Below are 24,833 nucleotides of genomic sequence, written 5' to 3'. Positions count from 1 at the left end.
TTTCTTGGGAAATACATCTGGAGTATATGTCTAGTAGTGAAATAGGCAGTTCAAAGGGTGTGTGCATTTTTAAATTAATGTTATCACCAGAACGTCTTGTAGTGATGGGCAGAGTACAGCTGCCAGGAGTTGTCGTCCGGCTTACCACTGCAGTGTTACCATCAAGTTTATATTTTTCTCACTGAAAGGTGAAAAAATGAATGTTATTACAGTTTTCATTTGATTTTTCTCTTATTATGTGTGAGATACAGGCATCTTTTTATGTATTTATAAAAGCATTTCTATTTCCATTTCCTTCTGAGTTCTCTTCTGTTCCTTATGATTTGTTAATAGCTCAAGAATAAATTATTTTACTTTAGATAGCTTTGGGGAATACTTTAGAAAGTTATAAAACTTTGTTCATTTCTCTTCAGAAACTTCCAGATTGTTCCTAAACATTTTTTTTCATATAGGCTGTAGATTTGAGGATTTCATATAAACTTAGAATCATTAGTTCCCACCAAAATATTTTTTATAATTAGGTTAAATTTACAAAATTTAAAGAGATAGTTGTCTAGTTTTTTTTTTTTTTTTAAATATATCATTGCGTTTTTTTAAAAAAGAACGTCTTTTCTTTTACTTCTTTTTTTTTGGGGGGGGAGGAGTCCGGTTGTGGGGCCCAAACTCTAGGCCTGGGCACTGTCCCTCAGCTCTTCAGCTTAAGGCTAGCACTCTACCACTTGAGCCATAGTGCCACTTCCGGCTTTTTTCTTTTTGCTTATGTGGTGCTGAGGAATCGAACCCAGGGCCTCATGCATGCAAGGCAAGCGCTCTACCACTGAGCCACCTTCCTAGCCCCAGGTGAGATTCTTTTACATAGCCCACAACAAGTTATTGTCTAAGAGGAAGATCTATTTGTGTTTTATTGTTTATCCTAGGCAGTTAATTATAACTTGTAAGCCACTTCCAGACTGTTGAGGAAACAATGGTTTTTATAACTTAGTCTTAGGTGGTACATAGCAGACTCGTAGAAATAATGGACTCTGTGACCTTAAAAGAAATTGCAAAGTTTCCTTGAAAAACAGAAGAGCCAGAAATAGTTTCTCTGTATTTTAGAGACAAGCCTGATAAAGCCAAGAAATGTAAATGAGTCAGTCTGTTAAAATAAACTTAATTACCACAGATGCAAACATGAAAAATAAAAAAATCCATAATAACAAAAGGAGCTCAGAGCTCTAGGTGGTGGCCTATTTTTTTTAACAAATTATTTGTTCAAATTACATAGACTCAATAGGAAGAAGTTGTTGATAAACAACTCTGATAGTTATAACTAACAGATAAGAGAGGCAATACAAAATTCCATTGTTTGATTATACAGCTCAATAAATGTCACTACATGCCTGTTTCATCCTCACTACTGTGGGAATGCTAAAGATGAATAAAACACAGACACTACCTATGAGCAAGTCACTGCTTCTCAGTCCATATGCCAAATGTAGAGTAGTATGTTTATAAGCTAGTATGTGATTGACTGTATCTCCTTTTAATGATAGACTATGCTAAAAGCCATAGTGACTCATGTAAGATTAAGGGAATTTATATGGATGAATTCGAATAGGAGAATCACTGTTTCGTCAAGAAAGAAAAATCTGTGCTGGACTTAAAAAGTACTTTATGGGCCAGGGATGTAGCTCAGTGGTCCGCATTTGCCTAGTATGCATCAGAACCTGAGTACAACCCTCTGAGAACCCTCCCTATCCCTGGAAAAATTAATTTGGCTAATAATTATACCTGAAGAGTAGGGTTCTGTCTTACTCTGGGAAGAAAGAACAGATAACTAAAAAGGATTTTAAAAGCAAAATTTTCTGTTTCCCTAGTGATCTGCAAGTATATTTTATTTTTGCTTAGTAGTGCTTTGTAGCAGTGTAGTGCTTTGTAGCAGTGTATACAAAAAGAGATACATTTTTCTCAATAACCTTCTCTAAATTCATTCATAATGTCAAAAGTTTCATTATATGTATGATAATAACTTCTGAAAGATGTGTGGATTGAAACTTGCTAACTATAAGTATATTGGGACAGAAAGCTAGAATGTTACATTTGAATGCACAGTTGCTTGACTTAATGTTTGAACGGCATCAGAGTAAGGACCAGCGAACTGCCATTTAAATTACCATCTTTATTTTGGGCTCCTCAGGAGACCCTGAGAAATTCAACCTGTGAAAACCTACTTCTGTACTCATAGAGGTGACAGGCAAAGGCAATGTGGTTTCTTTTCCCAAAAATATCCACCTGACTATGTTGTTTTTCCAAGGGACAAACTTAAAGAAAACAGTTCTTTAACTTCAGTTTTTATAGAGCTTTTCTCAAAAATAATTACAGGATTAATGAATGAGGCAATAATTGAGAAATATAAAGAAAATAAAAGTTGCCCCGTAGTCCACAGTTTAAGTGTTTAACATAGAATGTGTTAGGGTGGGTATAGCACCAAAAACCTGTGTGAGTCACCCAAAAGCAGAAAAAAAATAACCATTTAAGCATAGGTTCCACTCTGAACAACAGCTGAACGCAGTGGTGAATAAAACATGATTGCTGTTTGGGTCTATCGTTAATGAAGTATGGAGATAAGTAGCCCAGGGCTCATGTGGCAGGTCTCGGCTTTCCTGCTAGCTTGTTACTCCATCGACTGCACCCTATGGCTTTGTCTTCGTGTTATAGAGTGACTTTACCAGCTCAGGCATTACCAGCCAGGGCCATCACACCCCTATTCTAGCCAGTGGGAAGAAGGAAGAGACAAAGGTGTGTCTACTCCATTTGGTATGTTCTCAGAAATGTAAACTCCACTTTTCATTTGTCTCTTCTTGGCCAAAATTTACTTACATGGCTACATCTGGTAGCAAATGAGACAAAAAATACAGGCTATTCCAGTTGGCCTTGACTATATCCTTAGCTTAGGTAATAATCAGATAAAAAGATAAATATAGATAATAGGAGACAGTTTTTTTTTTTCATTTGGAATATCTTTTTTTGCCTAAAGTTAAGCAGGCACCAGTAGCTCATGCCTATAATCCTAACTACTCAGGAGGCTGAGATCTGAGGATCACAGTTCAGTCCAGCCCAGCCCAGCCCAGCCAGGAAAGTCTGTGAGACTCATCTCCAATTAACCACCAGAAAACCAGAAGTGGTGCTGTGGCTCAAGTAGTGGAGCACTAGCCTTGAGCTGAAGCGCTCAGGGACAATACCCAAGCCTAGAGTTCAAGCCCCACGACCAACTAACTAAATAAATAAAATTCTTTGTTTACAGACTGAACATTTTGTCCCAATATAGACTTACTTTGTGTTTTTATATCTACTAGAATTCTGTCCTACTACGTCTTTCTTATGTAGTTTTTACTCTTTAGGATTTATGAATTACATATTTTGTGGAGTTTGCCCAATTATTTTGATGGAATCAATGTCTTTTTGTTAGGGCTCATTTTCTAAAGCAATGAATGATGTCAGCTTTTTTTCTTGGCTTTATAATTTTCTCATGTAGCCTTAAATAATCCATTTTTTCCTTTTTTTTTTTTTTGCTGTCAGAGCCTGGCTTTCATGGTCCCACACTAGCAGTGGGCAGTCAGCTTAGTGCCCTGGACACTGTGGGTGCCGAATCCCACCCGAAGCTGGGGGTGACTTTCAGCTAATACAGTCCTCCTCCCCTGACCCCGTGAGGAAGTCTGTGCTGCCATGCCAGAGCACAGCCTTCCTGGGCACAGACAACCTCGAGTTTAAGTAATTTTTGCCATATAAAAATTATTAGTATAAATGACCAGATCTATTAGTATTTTCTTCCAGAATCGTGACATTAGGATTATACTTTGGTGTTTTTTCTGCTCAAAGATTATGTCAGATATTTTCTCTGGTTTTGGAATTGACTTATTCTGACCAAGGCAGACTGAAGCTCAGAATGTAGCAAGTCCCACCTTGTGGCCCTTCTCCTTTGGAATCCGCACTTGCTGCTGCTTCATTCACCAGATGCCTACCAGTCCCAGAGGAAATGAAGGCCCTTTCCTTCATTGACCCCTGACTTATTACTGCTGTGACTAATCAAATGTTCTTCTGTTGAAAAGCCTTTTCTAGACTCTAAGACATTGTCATTCATCTTGATTATTATCCCCTCATAAATGCATGTGAAGAACCCAGCATCAATTAAGTACTCCATGTTAGTTTGTAGAAACTTTTTTCTTAAGAGTAGCTGCAGGTCCATTTCCATGATACCAGTAGTACTAGCTTTCCCATCCATCTAGGAGCATATTTGTGTGAAAGCTGAAATTAGACCTACACTTCTCCTTGCTGATCCACATTACATTAGGCATTGGCTTCCTAGTAGAGCACTTTGGTTCACACAGGAAGTCTACTGAATCTGGGTGCTGATTGCTCATGCCTGTAAACTTCTCTACTTGGGAGTCTGAGATTGATGAGATTGTTGTTTAAGGACAACTATGGAGAAGCCTACCATTAAGTAGATTATGCCAGGAACATACTCAGGGAGGAAGTGAGACCCTATCTCAAAAAAAAAAAAAGAACTCAGCAGTAAGTATCAGTATTTCCTCTGCTCCCCCAAAAAGTGACTTGAGTAACCCTGTCAGTAATTTTCTTCACAAATGTGTAACCATGATATCTGTGCATTCTGCTTTATGATTGACTTTGATGTCTAGATTTCTCTGGACCTTAAATAATACATTTTTCTATGACTTAAGGGGGGAAAAAAGACAGCATTGTTTCTAACATACTATGCTAGTCAGTTTTTTGTCGCTGTGATAGACCCCTGAAACAGTTCAAAAGGAGAAAAGATCTACTTTGGCTCACTATTTCAGACATTTCAATCCCAGACCAACTGGATCCATTGCTTTGGGTCTAAACCATGGCAGAATATCATGGCAGTGGATGTTTGTAGCCGAGGCTGCTCACCTTATAGCAGCTAGGAAGCAGAGACAAAAAGGAACTGAGGACAAAGTATATACCTATATTTCCAGGCTGGGAAATATACTACTTCCTCTAATGAAGCCAAGTCTCCTATTTTCACCACCTCCCCATAATCCAATTTTGAATCTGAATTAACCCATGAATGAAAGTAGAGAGACCTCAGGATTCAGTCACTCCCACAAAGCCTTACCTCTAAACACTGTTGTATTAGAAGTTGAGCCTTAAATATGAATATCCAGACCATAACACGTAGAATACATTCCTGCTCCTTGTTGATTCTGATCCTCTAGTTCCACCATTTTATTTCCTCCTCCACTCCACTGCCTGCTCCCCTTCCTTCCTCTTCTCATTCTTCTCAGTTTTTGAGACAGCATATCCCAGGCTTTCTTCATACTCATGAGCCTCCTGCCTCAGGTGTTGGGATTACAAGCATGCACTACTATGCCTGCCTAACAATTTTTCTTCTCTCTTGCATTTGGTCGTTATTGCACATCTTCAGCAATTTGTATAACTTTTTGTTTTTAAATGTTTGCTAGTAGAAGACTCTGTATTTTAAGCATTCATTAGTCCAAAAATGATCAGTGACCCTTTCTCCCAGAATAACCAATATCACCAGTTTGGTATATGTACTTACAGTCTTACAAAAGCCTGTTAGTGAAGGCATAAATATGGGTTTGGTTTTACATAAACAAGAGTCATGTGCATATCTCTGGGAACTTTTTTCTTAGTTACTATAATTATTTTTTCATATTTGTTAAGTACTCATGCCAAACAGTCAACAATGTGGGCTTCTAAGCCAACCTCTACATGTCTTCCTTCCCTCACCCTTGTTTACTGTCTACATTTCCACCCTTTCTAAGCTTCTGGTAGGGAGGAAGGGAACTGCTTTATATGATCTCCCTCCTTCCATCCCTCTCTTCTCCCCCAAACCTCCCTCTCCTTCATGACTTATTTTTGTGGAGATCCAAGACACAGGACAGGTTAAGCATGCAGAACACCCTTGAGTGTCATTTGCTTAGCTGTGAGTGATAGCTAGTCACTCTGCAGCCAGAAAGAGGCTTCCCTGTGTTCACCACGCATGCTGCAGCATTTCTGCACAAATAGAAAAATATCTCTTACTTTCCCCAGTATGTCAGTTTTACAGTGAGTATGATTGACACATTTAACGACTTCTGCAAGATAAAATCAAGATACAAAGTGAAAGATTAAAACAGAATTGAAATATATTTATAGAAGTATTTGAATGTGGACAGCCTGGCTACTACTTTTTTTAACAAAAGTAGTAATAGTTCCAAATAGGGGAAGTGTGGCACAGTAGAAGCCAAAGATTGAGGGTGGTATGATAGAAGGCAGGGGTTCTCAGGAGAGAATCTTGTCCCACCAGAAATTCAGTACTGTCTGTTAGGGAACAGAGTGTCCCTTAATAAGCCATCTTCACTGTTGGCAGCTTACATATTGTACATGTTCTTGGGCAGAGAAAATCTGGAAGAATTGTTTCTTGTTTTTGTTTTTATTTTTTTTAAGTTCCCTGTTTGGACTAGGTGACCTGATTCCTTCTAGCGTGTTCATTATTTACATTCTTATATTTTCAGAAAGTCAGATATAAAAGACCATAGTGGTGTAGACATGCCTTGAGGATGGGTTATAATCTAGTTGAACCAGGTGCCAGTGACTCATGTCTGTAATTATAACGACTCAGGAGGCTGAGATCTGAGGATTGTGGTTCAAAGCCAGCCCGGGCAGGAAAGTCTGTGAGACTCTTACCTCCAATAAACCACTAGAAAACCAGATACATTGCTGTGGCTCAAGTGGTAGAGCGTTCACCTTGAGCAAAAGCAGCTCAGGGACAGCGCCCAGACCCAGAGTTCAGGCCCCAGGCCTGGCAAAAAATAATGATCTAGTAGATTCTCATTTCTCAGTTGAGAAATCTGAGACATAAAGAACTTAGACTTTTATTCAGACTAATGCCACATTAGGCACAATTCTTTTGCTATATATAATTTAATATATATCAGTAACATTTTTTTACATTACTACTTTAGAGACGGGTCAGGTGAACTAGTGGATGCTGTGGCACACAGCCCAATAATAAAACTTACCCTGATTTCTGTAAGCCAAAAATAATTTCCCACTTTGGAAGGTAGCTTGGTAGCTTCTTATAAAAGTTAAAGATATTTATCATATATCTCCAACAATCCCCTTTTTTAAAGTACCCAAGGGAAATAGAATTGTACTGCCCTTCAAAACCTGTGTGTAAATATTTACAGCAGCCTTATTCATAATAAGAAATTAGAAACAACCCAAGTGTATGTCCCTTTGTGAGTGCAGTAGCAAATTCCATACAGTGAAATAAAGGAATGAAGTACTGATAGACTCAACAAGGATGAATCTAAAATATTACTCAGACTCAACAAGGATGAATCTAAAATATTACTCTGGCAATGTATTGCCAGCATTTCCTGTTAGTCTTTTTAATTTTTACCCTGTTAATAAGGATATAATGTCTTGCTGTGGTTTTAATATCTATCTATAGGGGTTATTGCTGATGATCAATTCCAATATGTTATCTTCTGTTTGTGCCTATTCCAATATTTTGCTTGTCTTTATTGTATTGTTTGTGTTTGAGTTCTTTATTTTCTTTATCACATGTGTGTCTGATAAATATTCCAATCTATTGGTAATGTTTTACTTTCTTAAGAAACTGAAGCCTGGTGCCTATGGCTTATACCTTGTAATCCTAGCTACTTGGGAAACAGAATGAGAAGAGGCAGTTCAAGGCCAGCCTTGGCAGAAAAGTTCTTAAAACCCTTTCTCTATTTATAGCTGGGCACAGTGGCACAGGCCTGACATCCCAAGCTATATGTGAGGCTGAGAATAGGTGTTTCACGTTCCAGCCCTGGCAGAAAAGTCCACAAGACTGTGCACATAACTACTGAAAAAGGAATGGGGACTGCCTCAAGTCGTAGATCACTAGCCTAGCAAGGACAAGGACTGAGTTCAACCCCTAGGACTGAAAGAAAAAGAAAAGTATCATTTGGAACAATTCCAGCTCCCTCTGTCCATACTAGGAGAGAACACAGGGTTTCATGTATGCCAGACAAGTGTTCTACCACTAGAGCTACGTTCCTACCCCTTAAGAGTATATTTTGAAGGCAGTATCTTATGGGGGGGGGGGGGGGGTTGAACTGGGAAATCTTTGCCTGACTTCCTACACAGGTATTTCCCGTGTTTCTCTAGACCATCTTTGTTCATTACGGTATCAACCACCCACGTGTGGTTATTAAGCACTTAAACTCTTTGACTAAACAAAAAAAAAAAAAAAAAAACAGATTTTAATTTCATTTAACTTTAATTCATTATAGGCTGGAACTGGCGGCTGAGGCTGTTGTTCAGTGGTATAGCATGTGCTTAAGGCCCTGCTGGCTTCAATCCTCAGCACAAAAACAAAAAGCTGATGCCTTCTCAACTAGTAAGAAAATCTTAAGTATGTTGCAAAGAGCTTAGGTGTGAGGATCTGCTTTTTCAACTAAATTTTAGGGAATCTTAATAGCTCAAGTTATTTTAGATGAAAATTATCATGTGAATTGAAATGCTGTTAAGTGTAAGATTCGTGTCAGATTTTGAAGACTTAAACAAAAGGGAATGTTAAGTGTCCTGTTAATATTTTATATTGATTATATGTTGAAATGATAATAATGTAGATATATTGAGTTAAATAGAGTATTAAAATTAATTTCACCTGTTCCCTTTTACTTTTTCATGCCATTAGAAAATTTTAAATTATGTACATGTATTTTTATTGAATAGTGCTTTTCCAGAGTTTTTATTGTTTTGGCACTTCCATTTAGTTCTATGATCCATTTTGAGTTAAAAGTCCCCTTTAACCTCAGTATTTTACTTCTCTTCATGGAAGCTAAAAGTCTGATGACTGTAATAAGCAAGGCTGACAAAAGCTTAAGTTAAAAAATAATTTTGTCAGCTCTAACATGTACATTAATATGTATCAAGATTTATCACAAAAATATAGCTCAGGTGTATCTAGATTGAAATGTAATAAAAGGGGTTCGGCTACAAAAATAATTTTGTCAAGTACCCGGCTAGTGGTACACATTGCTCAGGGGTAGATTGCTTGTGAAAGCATGAGAAAGCCCTGGGTTCCATCTCCAGCACCACAAGAGGAGGGAGGCGTGCTTCTCAAAGATGTGGAAATGATCGTCAGTAGTCTTAATTGACTGGTTGAATGCCTCCTTCCCTGTCTCTTCTAAGCACCATTCCATGCCAATATTCCAACAGTATAGCAGGGCTACAAAATGAAAAGTTACAACTATGGCTAGAAATCCCTATAGCCACTTTCATTGATAGGATTCTTGGATTATTTCCTAACCATCATCTCCAAATTACATATCATAGATTTTTTTTATTATTCCTAATATGCTAACAATAATTTGAGGAAGCACTTAAGACGTGTGGTTTAAGTACAAGTTGAGTTTGTTATTAACTGTGTGATCTTTGACCTTTACTATGGAGATAGTATCAGTAGTCCAGCTTTTGGGAAAAAAAATTGAAGAGTTCGAAATATTTGCCAAGCACTAGTAAAGGTAATTCACAAATTAAAATCTCAGTTCCTGTTCCATTCTGAGCTAGGATATGCTTTTATTTCTGGAACTCCTTTTTTAGTGTCAATATTGATAGGAATTTTGTGAATATGTAAATTTATAAATTTAGTTACATTAATAAAGCATTCTTGATAATTAGGTAATTATCAGTATTATTAGTATTTTTTAAATAGAATCATAGTGAACCTCGGTGGAGATGGGTTCTACCTGTCTTTGTAAGATGAAAGAAAGCATCACAGTGTTTACTAAAAGTGATAGCACAGGGATTGAGGAGAAAGATCAGTCATAGAGCATATTAATCACATGTTTAATACCCAGCGTGTACTTGAACTCGTATGTGCACATACATAATCTGTATCATTCAAACTAAAAATCATAGAGTTTTCTTCATTCCTTTCCTGTTCTCCAAGGCCATGTCTTGTTGGTTTCATCCTTATGAGATACCATTCTCACTTCACTTCATCTCTGTGGCCACATCAGTAGTTCTAAATTTTGTTTGTTTTGTAACAGGATAAGTATAAATAACAAAATGAAAATCTTGAACCATTATCACTGCTGAGCATCATCCTCTGAAAAGCAAGAGATGCACCTAAAAGTGTTTTGTCAAAGCCAGAAAAATTACTTATTTTGGTACCAGGAGAGTTTTGTAGCATTGCATCACAGATACTCATAGTAAGAACATTTGCACTCAAATGTCAGAGCTCAAGAGGTTTCAGATTTTGTAGTTTCAAATTTTAAGATTTTTCAGATTAAGAATGCTCAACCTCTAGTAAACTATAGAACCAGAAAGCATAAAGCTTCTTTAATTACTGTGTTTTCTTTACTTTTTTTAATGTAAGCTTCCTAATTTTAAGTCCTATCAAAAATTATTTTGGAGAGAATTGCTAGGGTTTATTTAAATTTTTATTAGCATATGTTAGTTGTACAAAGTAGGTTGTCTTGTAACATTTCCATATATGCATGTAATATACCATCAAACTCATCCCCTCCAAATTCTCCCTCACCTTTCCTCCCTCCTTACAACTATTTCAACTGCTTTCATGGACTGAGGAAGGGAAAGGAAATGATAAAGAGAGATCGTTGATAGCAGATTGGATACCACTAAACAAGGAATTAGCAAAGTGTAAGATATATCTGAGGAATAGACCTAAAATAATCTGTTTGGAAATCAAAATATGAGAAGATAATTTAGACAAGGGGATGTAGGGGAGTAAAATGAAACATGAATAAATATATTAGGAAAACATTTCTGAAGCAAAACCCACAAAGAATAGGCCAGGTGGTGCTGGTGGTGATAGTGGTGCTGGTGTAGTGCTGGTGGTGCTGGTGGTGCTGGTGATTCTGGTGGTAGTCATAGGAGACCTAAGTCTCTTCTGTTATAGAAGCATAAATAGAAAAGACTTCACCAAGTCTTAGCAGATTATAGCAGTTTACGGCATTAGTGAATGCCACTGCACAATGCAAATCCCCCCCTGTAAGCTTAGGTGACTCCTGACCTGTACCCCTAGATGATAGTGTGTCAAGCACTGGATCCATTCTTCATCAGTCCTCACAGCCCTACACAGACCAGTTCCATGACTGTATCTCACAAATGAAGAAAGGCTGTCCTTGCAAAACCATACATTAATAATGACTGTGACTAAGATTAGAGCCCAGGCATTCTTACAACAAACCCCTCTAATGTCACCAAACTGCCTCTCAACAGTCAGTCACTAACACCGTTTATCATGTGGTTGACTTTCCTGGGCTAGGGGCAGCCAATTACCACTAGATTTGCTAATAGTAAGGTTATAGCTGCAGCCAATGAGGTACTAAGTGGCTTGACTGTAATGGATGAGCAGCGGGACAGGTCTTCTGACATTGTAAGTAGGTGCAGCCTTTTTTGGAAAGCATTCTGGCAGCAGCAGGCTTTAAGAGCCATAAAGTGCTCATATTTTACTGACCTAGTTAATGCCACTTCTGGGAATCCTCTAAAGAAATAAACCAATATGGAGAAAACTCCAAACACTAAAGTGGTCAGCACAACGGTGTTTGTAATATTGTACCTGGAGGCAGCCTGGGGGTTCAACAACGAGGGAATGACTCACTAAACAAATGATGGAGTATTTACTTAGCCAGCAAACATGAAGTGTAATGTAACATCGACAAGAAAAACACAGTCATCATGAGTTTGAAAAGCAGTACCCAAAATGGCAAATACACAAAAGTACATCTGTTACAAAAATGGAAGATAAGGAGCATGAAATAATTGAATTGCTTTGATTGTATGTTACATTTTCCTGTCCTCTATTTTTGAAGAATTTGTAATATAGACTTATTTCTCATCAGATTTCTGTTTTTGTGGATTGGTCTTATAACCCTCACTCTCTCTCAGAGGCAGATGGTAGGGAAGAGACTAGAGGCTCCGTTCTGACTCTAGCTACTCTATGGGTTCCTCCTTACCAGTTGGCAGACCGTGGGCAGTCACTGTGGATCTTAGTGAAGTCAGGTGACCCATGTGGGCAGTACAGTCTGGGGAAAGCATGGTGGGACCCTGGACGTCCAAGACTCCCACTGAGTATCCTCTCAGACAAGATGTACAGTTTCCTCATCTGTGTGAATGATGTCAGTGTTGGACACCTTTAGTAACTGCTCTGAAAAGGATTCTTCTATATAAAGTGGTTTGCACCTTTCTTTGTCCTTTGATGACAGTAACAAATGAAAATTAATTAGTTCAGCTAACTTCTTTGGCTAAAATCCTTTGAGCTTCAGTTTTGTATGTTGATCATCCATATTCTAATACGTTCAAAGCCAGGCTGAGCAGGAAAGTCTGTGAGACTCTTATCTCCAGTTAACCACAAAAAGCTACACGTGGAGCTGTGGCTGCTAATCTTGAACATAAAAGCTCAAGAATAGCACCCAGGCTCCAAGTTCAAGCCCCAGGACTGGCACCAAAACAAATAATATAATGGAATATAAATAACCAATGCAAAAAGCACTGGAGGTGGGACTTAGCAGTAGAGTACCTACATAGCAAGTGTGAAGCCTGGGTTCACAAACTTCAGTACCACCAAAAAAAAAAAGGGATCTATGAGACTTCTGAGTAATTGGCTCTGCTAAGCAAATCTTAGAAGGAAGAAAGTCACATAGAAATTTGGCTGAATGAACTTTATGCTATTCTTAAAAGAATATTAGTTTTACTTCATTCACGTTATTGAACTGCTTCTGTAACTGATTGTTGATTACAGTAATTTATTTTTTCAGTACTGCCTGTCAGGACACCCAACTTTGCCATGCAATGTGCTCAAATTCAAATCAACCACCATTATGCTGGACTGTGGACTGGATGTGACTTCTACCCTCAACTTCCTTCCTTTGCCCCTTGTTCAGAGGTATGTGCTGTTGTGACGTATCTGAGACAAGATGAACTTTAATTAGCTGAAGAAATAGTCCCCAACTACTGTGAAGATTACTACTGCCTTGTGTGTCATCCCATAAGTTTGCTGAATCCCCTTAAAAATGTTCTTTATCAAAATATTTTCCTTTGGCTGCGTGTTAGAAAGTGTTCCATTGATTTATTGATTGACCTCTTTTCCTATAACTTCTTCTGGGCTTCTGTAAAATGTTCCTGCAGCTGCTCAGTGCAACTGAGGTCACATTTTTCATCCATCTTGCTAATTTATTTAAGAACTGATCATGCCTAGCTAATAAACTAAATAATAGAATTTTAGGATCTTTTAACTACATTTTCAGGGACTGTATCATAGAATCTGATATTTCTTTCTTTTCCGTAACCATCTGCGTTGTCTTCATATTAATCTACTTTAGGTGTCATTGCATCATATACATAGCCCAAGCCTATGTCTTCAATGAGGTGGACTGCCTGGGGCATGCATGCAGCACTATTTACACTTAACTAAGTTTCATATTAGGAAATTAGCTTCTCAGCTTACTACTATTTAGAAGTGGTAGTTTGTAAGAAAAGTGACTTTTAGAATCAAATATACTCACTATAGAAAAAAAAATGATAGCACATATAAGAGGAGATAGAAAAGCCATCTAAAGCAGATTTAAGAGCTTAAAAGCTTAGCAAGCTGAGTAAACCATGTAATTTATCTTCATCATTCCTAAAAGACATCACTGAGTACAGTGATTATTCATAATGATAACCCCATGAACCATCTAGAAAAATTATAATCAACCATTGACTTTCCTGAGATAAAGGATACAGTAAGGTGGTGTGGGGATGCGTATCAGCAATAATTCCAGATTGCATTTTAGACATTGCTGATGGAATTCAGTTATAACTACACCCAGCACTTAGAAATATATTTACTTGGGGGCTGGCTCAGTGGTAGAGTGCTTGCCTCACATGCATGAGGCCCTGGGTTCTATTCCTCAGTGCCACATAAACAGAAAAAGCCAGAAGTGGTGCTGTGGCTCAAGTGGTAGAGCACTAGCCTTCAGCTGAAGAGCTGAGGGACAGTGTCCAGGCCCAGAGTTAAAGCCCCACAACCAACCAAAAAAAAAAAAAAAAAAATATATATATATATATATATATATATATATATACGTATGTATGTATGTGTGTGTGTGTGTATTTACTACTATCTATAGATACCATCCAAAACTCAGTGAAGGGTAATTTACATGACTAACAAGTTCGTTCTTTCTTTCTTCCTTCCCTCCCTCCCTCCCTCCCTCCCTCCCTCCCTCCCTCCCTCTCTCTCTCTTTCTTTCTCTCTCTCTCTCTTTCTCTCTTTCTTTCTCTCTTTCTTTCTTTCTTTCTTTCGTCCATCCCTGAGCTCGTCAGCTCAAGGCTAGCACTCTACCACTTGAGCCACAGTGCTACTTCCAGTTTTCTGGTGGTTATTTGGAGATAAGAGTCTCATGGAGCTTCCTGTCTGGGCTGGCTGTGAACCACGATCGTCAGATCTCAACCTCTTGAGTAGCTTGGATTATAGGTGTGAGCCACTGGTGTGCGGCATGACAGGTTATTTCTTGTAAAAATTGTCTGTAATTTTTTTCTTTTTGTCTTGTTGATTGTGGGGCTTGAACTCTGGTCCTGGGCACTGGGCTCAGCTCTTCAGCTCAAGCCACAGTACCACTTCAGGCTTTTTCTGCTTATGTGGTGCTGAGGAATCGAACTCAGGGCCTCATGCATGCAAGGCAAGCACTCTACCACTGAGCCACCTTCCCAGCCCCTGTCTGGAATTTTAATATCTGTTTCCTCACAAACAGAAAATCGTTAATTCATTTGGAGTTTATGAAAAATATGCCCTGTGCATTAACATTAACAAGACTACTTTCTCGTCTGAGTAGAACTTGAAGTGTGTCAAGAGTGAAGACTTTACTTGCCTTAAGAAAACAGAGCCAGGTATCTGTGGCTCTCGCTTGTCATCTCTGCTGTGTGAGAGCTGAGATCAGAAGGCTCACAGGACAGCCTGGGACCCCATGCCTTTGGCATATGTCTGTCCAGCGACAGCAGGAAGTAGAAATAGGAAGGTCACAGTCCAAACCGGCCTGGATTACAAAGAAGGCCTTGTTTCAAGAATAACCAGAGCTGAAGGGGCAGGAGGCATAGTTCAAGCAGTAGAGCACCTGCCTACCAAGTGTGAAATCATGAATTCAGACCCCAGTACCCCCCCCCAAAAAAAGAGGAAAAAAATACGTTTATGTACATAAGTGTGCACACACACACATACACACTTGTGGTACTAGCTTTAACAAATAAAATAGACTCTAGACGATTTCCCATGAGGACTCAGCCTGCTCTTTCCTAGGTGACCAGTGTCAGATCCAGCCATGTGTTCACTCTTCACCTGGCTAGTTCTTTGTCCACAGCTCTCACTCAGCAGTGTAATCTCCTCCTCTTCCCTCCCCTCTCGTGGTCTTTTGCTCTCAGAGGAAAGTTACTTAGATGGTGGCAGTTGCCAAGTTGATAAGTCTCCTTAAACTCAGAAACTTTAGGAATGTGCTTTCTGAAAATAGTATTTTCCTTTTTTCCTATCCCCTCATCCTTCTGTATTTCTCTTTATAGCTCCCGTAGGTACATTACAATTCCACATTAATTATCTTCTCTCTTCTTCACTAAGTATGTTTCCTGAAGAATTTTGTTTGTTCTCCAGCATATTCCCAGAGCCTAGAACAGTTCTTGGTTATGTAGCAGCTCCTGCTCAGTAAATATTTGTGATAGTGAATGAAGCACTTTATTCTCTCTGGATCCCACCCTATCTACCTTCTCACAGTATTTTCCCTAACTAGTTATAACTGTGGCACAGTTATCAAAATCAGAAATTTTACTTTGCTCCTATACCAGTTTCTAATCTGTATACCTTATTTATATTTCCCCAATTTTGCTACTTAAGATTTCACTGTAAAGCTCTTTAGCAAGAAAGGAGAATTTTTGATCCAGGATCCCACCCAGAAGGCACACTGAATTTAGTCATGTTTTCAGTCTACTTTAATTTGGAAGAGTTTCTCACTCCATCTGTTCTTTTATGACCTTCACACTTTCAGAAATAAAAGCCAGTTCTTTTATGTAACATCTTTAAATTTTTGTTTCCTCCTGATTAGGTTGGCATTCTTACTTTTGATATGAATACCACCCATGTTAGTGTCTCAAAGGCACATGATTCCATTTTCCCAGAATCATCCTTCAGAAACACAGTTTTAACTTGTCTCTTACTTGTCTAAAACCTCTCAGTGTTTTACATTACTCTTGAGCAGACGACAAACTCGTCTTGATATACTGGGTTTATGCATGCGCTTTAAAGGCATCCCCTTACTCTACCTCTTGCCCTTTGTTTCATCTTATCTCCTGCCTCAGAGTAAAAACCCCTGTTTTTCTAGCCTGGAAGGCTCTTTTGTTGGTGGTGCTGCTGGTAGTTATCATGGGACTTGAAGTCTGGGCCAGAGCACTGTTCCTGAGCTCTTCAGCTCAAGGGGAGCACTCTACCACTTGAGCCACAGCACCACTTTCAGTTTTCTGGTGGTTAATTGGAGAGAAGAGTCTCAAGGACTTTCTTCCCCAGGCTGGCTTTGAACCACAATCCTCAGATCTAAGCCTCCTGTATAGCTAGGATCACAGGTCTGAGCCACCAGCGCCTGGCCTGGAAGGCTAGTTATCCCCTCCCATCCCAGCTTCCCTCACCCCAAGGAGCACCAGGTCATCTTTCCGATCATCTGAGGTGACCAGTTTTATGCCAGGTGGACTTGGAGCTAGTATTCTAGGTGGTCAGGGGACTAGGAGAGTATATATGAACTCTCTGAAGTTTCACTTGCATTACCTTTTTTATGTGAGCTAGCCCTGCCAAAAGTCTAGTGAAAAATGCCAGGAGGATTTTCTGGGCCTAATAGCTGTTTTCTTTCTCAGTGTCCTAGGAACCTTGCTCCTTGACCAAGTTTCCCCTTGACCCTGCTTTAAGCATCATATCCCAGGGAAATCTTCTGATGCCACCTAGACTGGTCCCTCCTTAGGCAACTTCTATGGTACTTGGTACCCCTGTAGAAACCATTTCTTTCTCTAAGAAATAGTTGTAAAGTGGTAATGCAAAGATATGTTCATTCTAATCATAATTTTTCTACTGGTTTCACCCCTCGTATTTTATTAAGTATATTTTTCTGTGGTGAGGTCTGTTTACAGGGTCCTTTGCTTAGTTTTTATGCCTGTCCTGGGGCTTGAACTCAAAGCCTGGATGCTGTCCCTGAGCTTTTTTGCTCAAGGCTAGTGCTCTACCACTTTAGCCACAGCTCCCCTCCTGGTGGTTTTGATTTAATTGGAGATAAGAGTCTCATAGATTTGCCTGCCCACACTGGCTTCAAACCACGATCCTCAGATATCAGCTAGGATTACAGGCATGAGCCACCAGCATGTTTACAGATTTTCCTACATTAAAACGGTATAATCATTAGGATCAAAATAATAAGTCCTTTCCCTTGTGGATTATTTGTGGGAACAGATTAAGCAGATAGTTTCATGCCTTCAGTTAGCACCTTTGCCATTTGTAACCCTAATCTGAAGTTCTCTGAGATTTGTAGACATTGTTAGAAAAAAGTTTTATATTTAGAATATTTTAGACTTTAGAGTTTTGGATTAAAGATGTTTAACCAATAACATCTGTGTAAATGTTCCAAAATCCAAGTGCTCCAAAATCTGAAATACTTGTAGATTAGGCACACTTAGCCTGTATTGTTCAGATGTGGTCTTGCTTTCCTTCAAGTATTAAATCCCATCTCTTGTCCTGAATCCAAAATAAATATGAGTGTATTTAATAGAAGGCTTTGATTATGGAGACTAAGGCTGGGTGCCAGTGGCTCACATCTGTGATCTTAAGCTACTCAGGAGGCTGAGATCTGAGGCTCATAGTTGAAAGCCAGCCCAGGCAGAAAGGTCCATAAGACATTTTTTTATTTTTATTTTATTTATTTATTTTTTTGCCGGTCATGGGGCCTGAACTCTGGTCCTGGGTGCTGTCCCTTAGCTCTTCAGCTCAAGGCTAGCGCTCTACCACTGGAGCCACAGCACCACTTCCGGCTTTTTCTGTTTATGTGATGCTGAGGAATCGAAACCAAGGCCTCATGCTTGTATGAGCTCATGCTGAGCTACCTTCCCAGCCCCTCCATAAGACTCTTACCTCCAATTAACTACCAGAAAGTAAGGGACAATACCTAAGCCCTGAGTTCAAGCCCTAGTAATGGCACAAAAAAAGGAGGTGGGGGGCTGAGAATGTGGTTCAGTGGTAGAGTGCTTGCCTAGCACGCATGAAGCCCTGGGTTCGATTCCTCATAAACAGAAAGAGCCAAAAGTGATGCTGTGGCTCAAGTGATAGAGTGCTAACCTTGAGCAAAAGAAGCTTAGGGACAGTGCCAAGGCCCTGAGTTCAAGCCTCAAAACTGGCAAAAAAAAAAAAAAAAGCTTATTTCTGATAAACAACATACTGTTTCTAACCATTTGTCCGGGACAGCTAACTGCATCAGTCATCTCACTTGTGCACGTCTGATGAGGACAGAGTGTATGTCCTTTGTCTCGGTTTTCTTTGTAAGTAGAAGTGGGTATTTATAGCCTTGTTTGAGAGAGCTGGCATGCATGAAATGAGAATAATGTCCACATTGTCTTGTCATTACACTTGTATTAGATGCACACTTTTTAAAATATGATCTGATAGTATATTTCTCAAGAGATAAGAATTCATTTGATTATTTAACAAGATTGGAATTAAAAGAGCTAATGGTAATAATACGTTTTTGAGAGGGTAAAGCAGAAAATTCTGTTTGTTTAGAAGATGTTTATTGGATATATATATGTGTGTATGTATATATAGATATATACACATGGATAAAATTTGATTATTCCAGTAGTAATGTTCATTGTCAAGTATGAAATCTAAAATTCTTGCTTTTGACTAATAAAGGCAAGTTAAAAACAGTTAATTTACTTTAAAGAATATCTGGGAGTTGATTATACTTACATTCTTACAGCTTTTCTGTTTAGAAAAATTACTCCCAGCTAGAAGTGTAGCTCAGTAGTATAACGCTTGGTCAGACACATTAGTCCTATATTCAACCTCCAGCACCTAACAAAGTCATTCCCAAAATTCTGACTGTTTTCCTGAAACTGGATGCTCATATGTTTTATTCAGATTTTTTATCTATCCTAGAAGATTGAAAGATATCCATATATTGTGTTTCTTTTAATTGTACAGAACAAAAATCTGATTAAATTATTTAGAAAAAAAGAGTGAATGGCTATATTCATCTACTTGGGTTTCTGATGATAGAATTGTTTTTGTCTTACATTTTTACTCTGTCCTTAATTTTTACTTCACAGACATTAGCTTCCAGGTGAAAAGTCGAAATCTTTTTGCCATCCTGCTTGTGCACTGGCTGTGCTTTCTCTTCATACACTTCCTTGGTGATTACAATTTTCATTTGTCTGAGTGATAGAGTAGGGTTTTGTGGTTTGGGGTTTTTTGGGTTTTTTTTTTTGCATTTTCAGGTATTGCCATTTTGGGCTTCCAGTATACTCCTCCTAGTCAACTAATGTACACAGATAAGTCTTGCAATTACTGGAAGTGATTTTTGAATTCAGTCTTCTTGATATATGTATATGAAATTGCATACATGTAATTTAGAAACTAGATTGCAGACATGTGATCTAGAAACTATCCACCTAGATAGGGAATCATTTGGTAACAGTTGGAAAACTAGCTTTGTTTCCCTGATTGGGAACTCGAGCTGCAGGTGGCGTGTGTTGCACACGGGGCGGAGCATATGTGGTTAGAATCAGAATTGTGGGTCTGTCTTCTCACCCAACACGCAGCTGTTCCGCTGCCTCTGAAAGGTAATGTCACACACAGACAAGGTGAAGTCTACTCATACTAAAATGCCTCATTTGCCTTTTTCTTTATTATTTTGTGCTAAACTATTTAACTTAATATTGTTTTGCCACAGTATTTTTTTTCAGTTTAGTTGGTCATGGGAATTTTTGTTTATTTGTGACGGGATCTTGCTATATATACACCCAGGCAAAGCCTGCCTCTGCTTCTTGGGCTGGGATTATAGGCATGTGCTACCACATACAATTCTTAATCCTGGTACATAGTTTTTAAACTTAATAACATGTTTATTTCTTATCTCTTTATTTTATTTTGAGTGACTATTGCTGCCAGTAATTACAAACTTTTTTTTAACTTTGTGGAGACAGTACAATCACTATGAAGTCACTGAGGATTATAATCTATTTAGGATAATTTAATTTTTGTTTTGCAGTCCCAGGCTGTCTAATCTCCCTGGCTGGTCCCTGAAGGATGGAAATGCTTTCTTGGACAAGGTAATCTCCAAGACAAAAAACTGAAGCCTACCTACACCCCACAAGAATCCATCTTATCCTGTCTGGAGCCACCCTGGCTGCTTATGCTTCTTTTTTTTTTTTTTTAATGTATATTCTTCCCCCAAACTCCAAGGTCCATACTAGGTCTAGGGTCTTTAATACTTGATAACTTTTTTTTTGTTGGTTAGGGGATTTGAACTCAGGGCCTGGGTGCTGTCCCCAGGCCTCTTTGTGCTCAAGACTAGTGCTCTACCACTTGAGCTACAGGGCCACTTCCAATTTTTGGGTAGTTAATTGGAGATAAGAGTCTCATGAGGACTTTTCTATCAGGGCTGGCTTCAAAGTGTGATGCTCCGGTCTCAGCCTCCTGAATAGCTGGGATTATAGGTGTGAGCCACCAGCACTGTGTGGTAACTATTATTTTTAAGCATCTTTGGAGAGAATCTTAGTGTTTGCCTTCAAATCAAATATGTACAGATATAAACATCTTAAATATGTCTGCTGCTAATATTTTTTCTCACCCCAGAAAGAAAATAATTATTTTCAGAATAGCAACTAGGGTTTCAAAGGTGATGCTTATTAACTGTTTGGTCAGCCAGCTTAAATGTAATACCAACACTACAAAAATTATATAGTAAAGTAAAAGATCAAATCAGAGACACCGGAAGTTTAAGAACTATAGCTTCTCTATGCCAATTCTTGGTCCTCTAAATCCTTCCTCTAGGTTTCACAGTTGAAAAAAAAAAAACTGAATGAATTTAAAGATGTTTTACATGATTCATCTCAGTAAGACATTTCCTTCTTGTAATAGATATTGTTAAATGAAGAGGTGCTTTTTTTCCAGAATTAATTCCTGTAACGCACCCCAAGCTCAAGTGCAAGCCAGATGCATAATTTGAAACCAGATTTCCTTCCCAAGCTGACTGTAAAATTACATGACATTCGGGAACCTATGTACCTGATTTCAGCCTGAGCCTCCTGCTAGCTATAAATCATTGTTCCCTGAGAAAGGCTCAGAAGCAGCCCATTACCAGTGCATTGTGAGTGGAAAGACTTGCGTGTGTATGTGGGAGGATTTCATTAGAAGGGAGTGGTGAATAAAAGAAAGTGACATTGTAAGTGTTTGGAATAGCAAATATGCCTCTGCAGGCCAGGAAGGAGAGCCACAGAGCAGACTGTATCAAATGATGTGCATTATAGGGAGGAAGCACAGAGCCCATTTAAAGTCACGCAAAGGCTTGAAACTTCCCGTGATTTGTCTTTAATCATTTTTATTAATTTTGTTATTATAAAGGAGTTGTACAAAAGGGTTACTATTCCGTAAGTCAGGGGATTGAGTGCAGTGCTTCTTGGACTGGGTCACCCTTTCCTTTGTGTCTTTAATCATTTTTACCCTCATCCTAAGAAAGCTGGGAGTCATGACTACTCATTTGCTTTTAGCTGGCAGGTACACTGTCATTAAGAGCTATTTTCAGTCTCTCTTTGGCACAGTCAGTCACTAGGTGAGTAGAACTCATGTAACTTACCTTGTGCTTGTAGTAGAGGAACCAGTATGCACAGTATATGGGAGGAGAAATATTCTCGAGGTTCTAATATGACCCTTGTAAAATTTTCAGGTAAAGATTGAGGGTATATTCAAATTCTGATACATAAATACATAGAAATACTTGTTCAGTATCTAATAAAAGCATGATAGAATGAATCTGTAATGGCATTTTTTTCATTTCTTACAAAAGGAAAGGATACTGCCCACCAATTTCTGGCTGGTGCTTTTGCTCTAAAATCATAGATAATTTTAATCTTGATGATAGAAAAACTCCACCCAGACTTGTCCAAAGAGCCACTACAGGAAGCAACCTACTTTCGTGTCTTCTGGAGGCATTGTAGCCGAAGTCCCTCAGGCTTTTTCCTTTTAGTGTGTTCCAGCGTAATTCCAGCCTCCTGTGTCTGTGGGCCTCTGCCTGCACGTGTCTGTCTAAAGCTGCCCATTATGCAGTTGTTGGTAAATAGTAGCTGCCTGATACTTACCAGCCCTCCCCCCCAGTAGAATTCTGAGGTGTGCATTTTATACCATTTCTCATGAGTTTTTGCCACAGGAATAAGTTCTAGTTGCTCAAAAATGGGATGTGGCTTAATAACATCCATTATCAGCCACCTTCCTTGTTTATATGGGAGTTCCTGGAAAAATGGCACCTCCCATAAAAACTTCTTGCTCTCAGACCCTTTTCTCAGGGCCAACCTTTGGGAGAATCCAGAGACAGACAGACATGACATACGATAAGGCATAGCTGAGTAGGGAGTTATACTTCCACTTTCAACTATTCTATTTTTTTTTTTTTTTTTGTATGTCTTGGGGCTTGAACTCTGGGCCTGGGCACTGTCACTGTGCTCTTCAGCTCAAGGCTAGTGCCTGAGTCACAGCACCACTTCCAGTTTTCTGGTGGTTAATTAGAGATAGGTGTCTCACAGAATTTCCTGCCTGGGCTGGACTGAACCAGGATCCTCAGATCTCGGCCTTCTGAATAGCTAGGGTTACAGGTGTCAGCCACCAGTGCCCGATTTATATTCTATATGTGTGCCTTTTTCTTTTGAATAAATGCATTTGGCTTATAGTCCAAAATAAAGTATATGTTCTACGTGTATATCCACAGTGGTGGGGATGGATGTTTCCTCCTGTTCCCCACCATGTAGCCCAGGCTGGCCTTGAACTTAGATCTTCCTGCCTTGGCTTCCTACAAATTGTAGCACTTCCTTTTCCCTCAACCCTCAGTAGATTGACGATAGACTCAAATGATTTATCAGGGGACATATCTTCTCACCTGACTGAGTAGCAGAATTACTGGAACTGTTTATTATAAATACAAGTTCCATGATCTCATGGGCACTTGATGGTCCCTTTAAATACGTCCAGTAGCTTTGGTTAATTGACATGTCCAGATAACTGAGATTGTTAGTATATTCTTCACAACTATTACTTGGAAACCATTGGATCACAGGTTATACAAGTGTCATGGTTACTTGCCTAGCTTCTCAAAGAGGCATCTAGGGAACATACCTTCACATCCTGAATAAACATTTTTACCCTCAATACGTCTCTTAGCCAACCTGAACCTACACAAGGAACATTCTGCCTAAGTAGCATTCCACTTTCAAAGTTTGGTTTAGAGGTTATATTTCTTTGGTCCTGTATCTACTGGGTATCTCTTCCTAATATTTTCCCTCTTCATCTCTTTTAGGAGCTAAAGGAGTGCTCAGGTCACGTATTTGTGGATTCTGTGCCTGAATTCTGTTTGCCTGAGGTGAGATGAAAGTGAATCTTATTGCAGAAAAAAAATTATCATGTAATCTCTCACAATGAAGTCAAGAAGGAATTTTAGAGGCTTATCTTCCTGTTTTCAAATTGAAACAAATCTGTTATTCCTGTCACATTGTTATACAGATAAAACATTGAGGAGCTTTTTATATTGTCTATAACTCATTTAAGTCACTCCTTCCAATTTCTAGCTCTTTCTATAATCCTACTAATACTTTTGGGACATAGTTTTGAGCAAGATAAGGAAATAACTTGAAAGCCTTTCAGTTTTGTAATTATAATGGCCTTTGTGCTTCGATTGGCCATACTTTCCCTAGCCTTTCTTATAGTGGGTAATTGGTGAGGATTGCTATTAATCTTTCAGTGCCAGTAAACTGTAAAAATTCTTACTCTGGCTGAATTGAAATACATTGAATATTGCTTGGAGCTCATGGGTTCCAAACTCAGTCGTAAACACTGTCACAGTGAAATTTCTCAAAGGTTGGGACAAGTTTCATCCTTTAGTCTGGATTAGTTTTAAAAGTGGCTAAAGTCTGCTGGCAGGCCTAATCCACAGACTGGCTTGCATGCGGTTCTCAAGACAGAGATGAAGTATACAGATACTGGTGGCTTCACCAGGGTACTTGAAGAAATCAGTGAGAATGTGCCATCCTCCCAATTCGAGTACCCAGTGGGTCACATGCCTGATGAACACTTGCAATCCAAGGCCAAAGGGAAAAAAGTTTGGAGTTCCATCTGCCCACTTTCTGTCTTTACCCTTTATTTAATACCCTATAAACTTACTTTCTCTCTTTGAATTATGTATATATGCCCTTTGGAGGTACCAGAAAGAAGAACCAGAGAAGGACATGTAATTGAAGTTTGAGATACAGTAGTAAGAATAAAGGTGTACCTAGGAGAGGAACACAAATGTCTGTGTGCCTCTGACTGTATAAAATAATACTTATCAAACTGAATTCCAAGAAATGGAAGCAAGAGGTTGTTTTTCTTTGTTGCTCTTTTTGTTTTCTTTTGCCTCATTTGTTCATTTATCTGTCTGTGGGAGGATAAGGGGGGCAGCACAGAAATGGGGGACACAGGGCGAACAAATGAAATGTTGAAATTAACTATACAACTTGTGGTGGGGATGGGGGAGAGAAAAGTAAAGCAT

At 38.9% G+C, this 24,833-nt stretch overlaps 1 protein-coding gene and 1 non-coding gene across 2 annotated transcripts in view; one reads left to right on the top strand and one right to left on the bottom strand.

The window, feature by feature from the left end:
• Ints9 (integrator complex subunit 9) overlaps positions 1-24,833 on the top strand; it is a 69,845-nt gene that overhangs the window by 11,138 nt on the left and 33,874 nt on the right. Inside the window, exons 2-4 of the mRNA XM_042699839.1 lie at positions 12,804-12,931; positions 20,310-20,370; positions 23,607-23,669. Of these exons, the coding sequence (XP_042555773.1) occupies positions 12,804-12,931; positions 20,310-20,370; positions 23,607-23,669 (252 nt within the window). The remainder of the gene's footprint in view (positions 1-12,803; positions 12,932-20,309; positions 20,371-23,606; positions 23,670-24,833) is intronic.
• On the bottom strand, positions 3,550-3,663 carry LOC122125303. Its single transcript, XR_006150749.1, has one exon. It is a non-coding gene; the product is annotated as a small nucleolar RNA ACA64 (small nucleolar RNA).

Source organism: Dipodomys spectabilis, unplaced genomic scaffold (genome assembly GCF_019054845.1).
Source record: "Dipodomys spectabilis isolate Male_0828 unplaced genomic scaffold, ASM1905484v1 ptg000263l, whole genome shotgun sequence".
NCBI classification, from domain to species: Eukaryota; Metazoa; Chordata; class Mammalia; order Rodentia; family Heteromyidae; genus Dipodomys; species Dipodomys spectabilis.
Note: the sequence above shows the minus strand (reverse complement) of the source record. Positions and strands in the feature narration are given on the sequence as shown.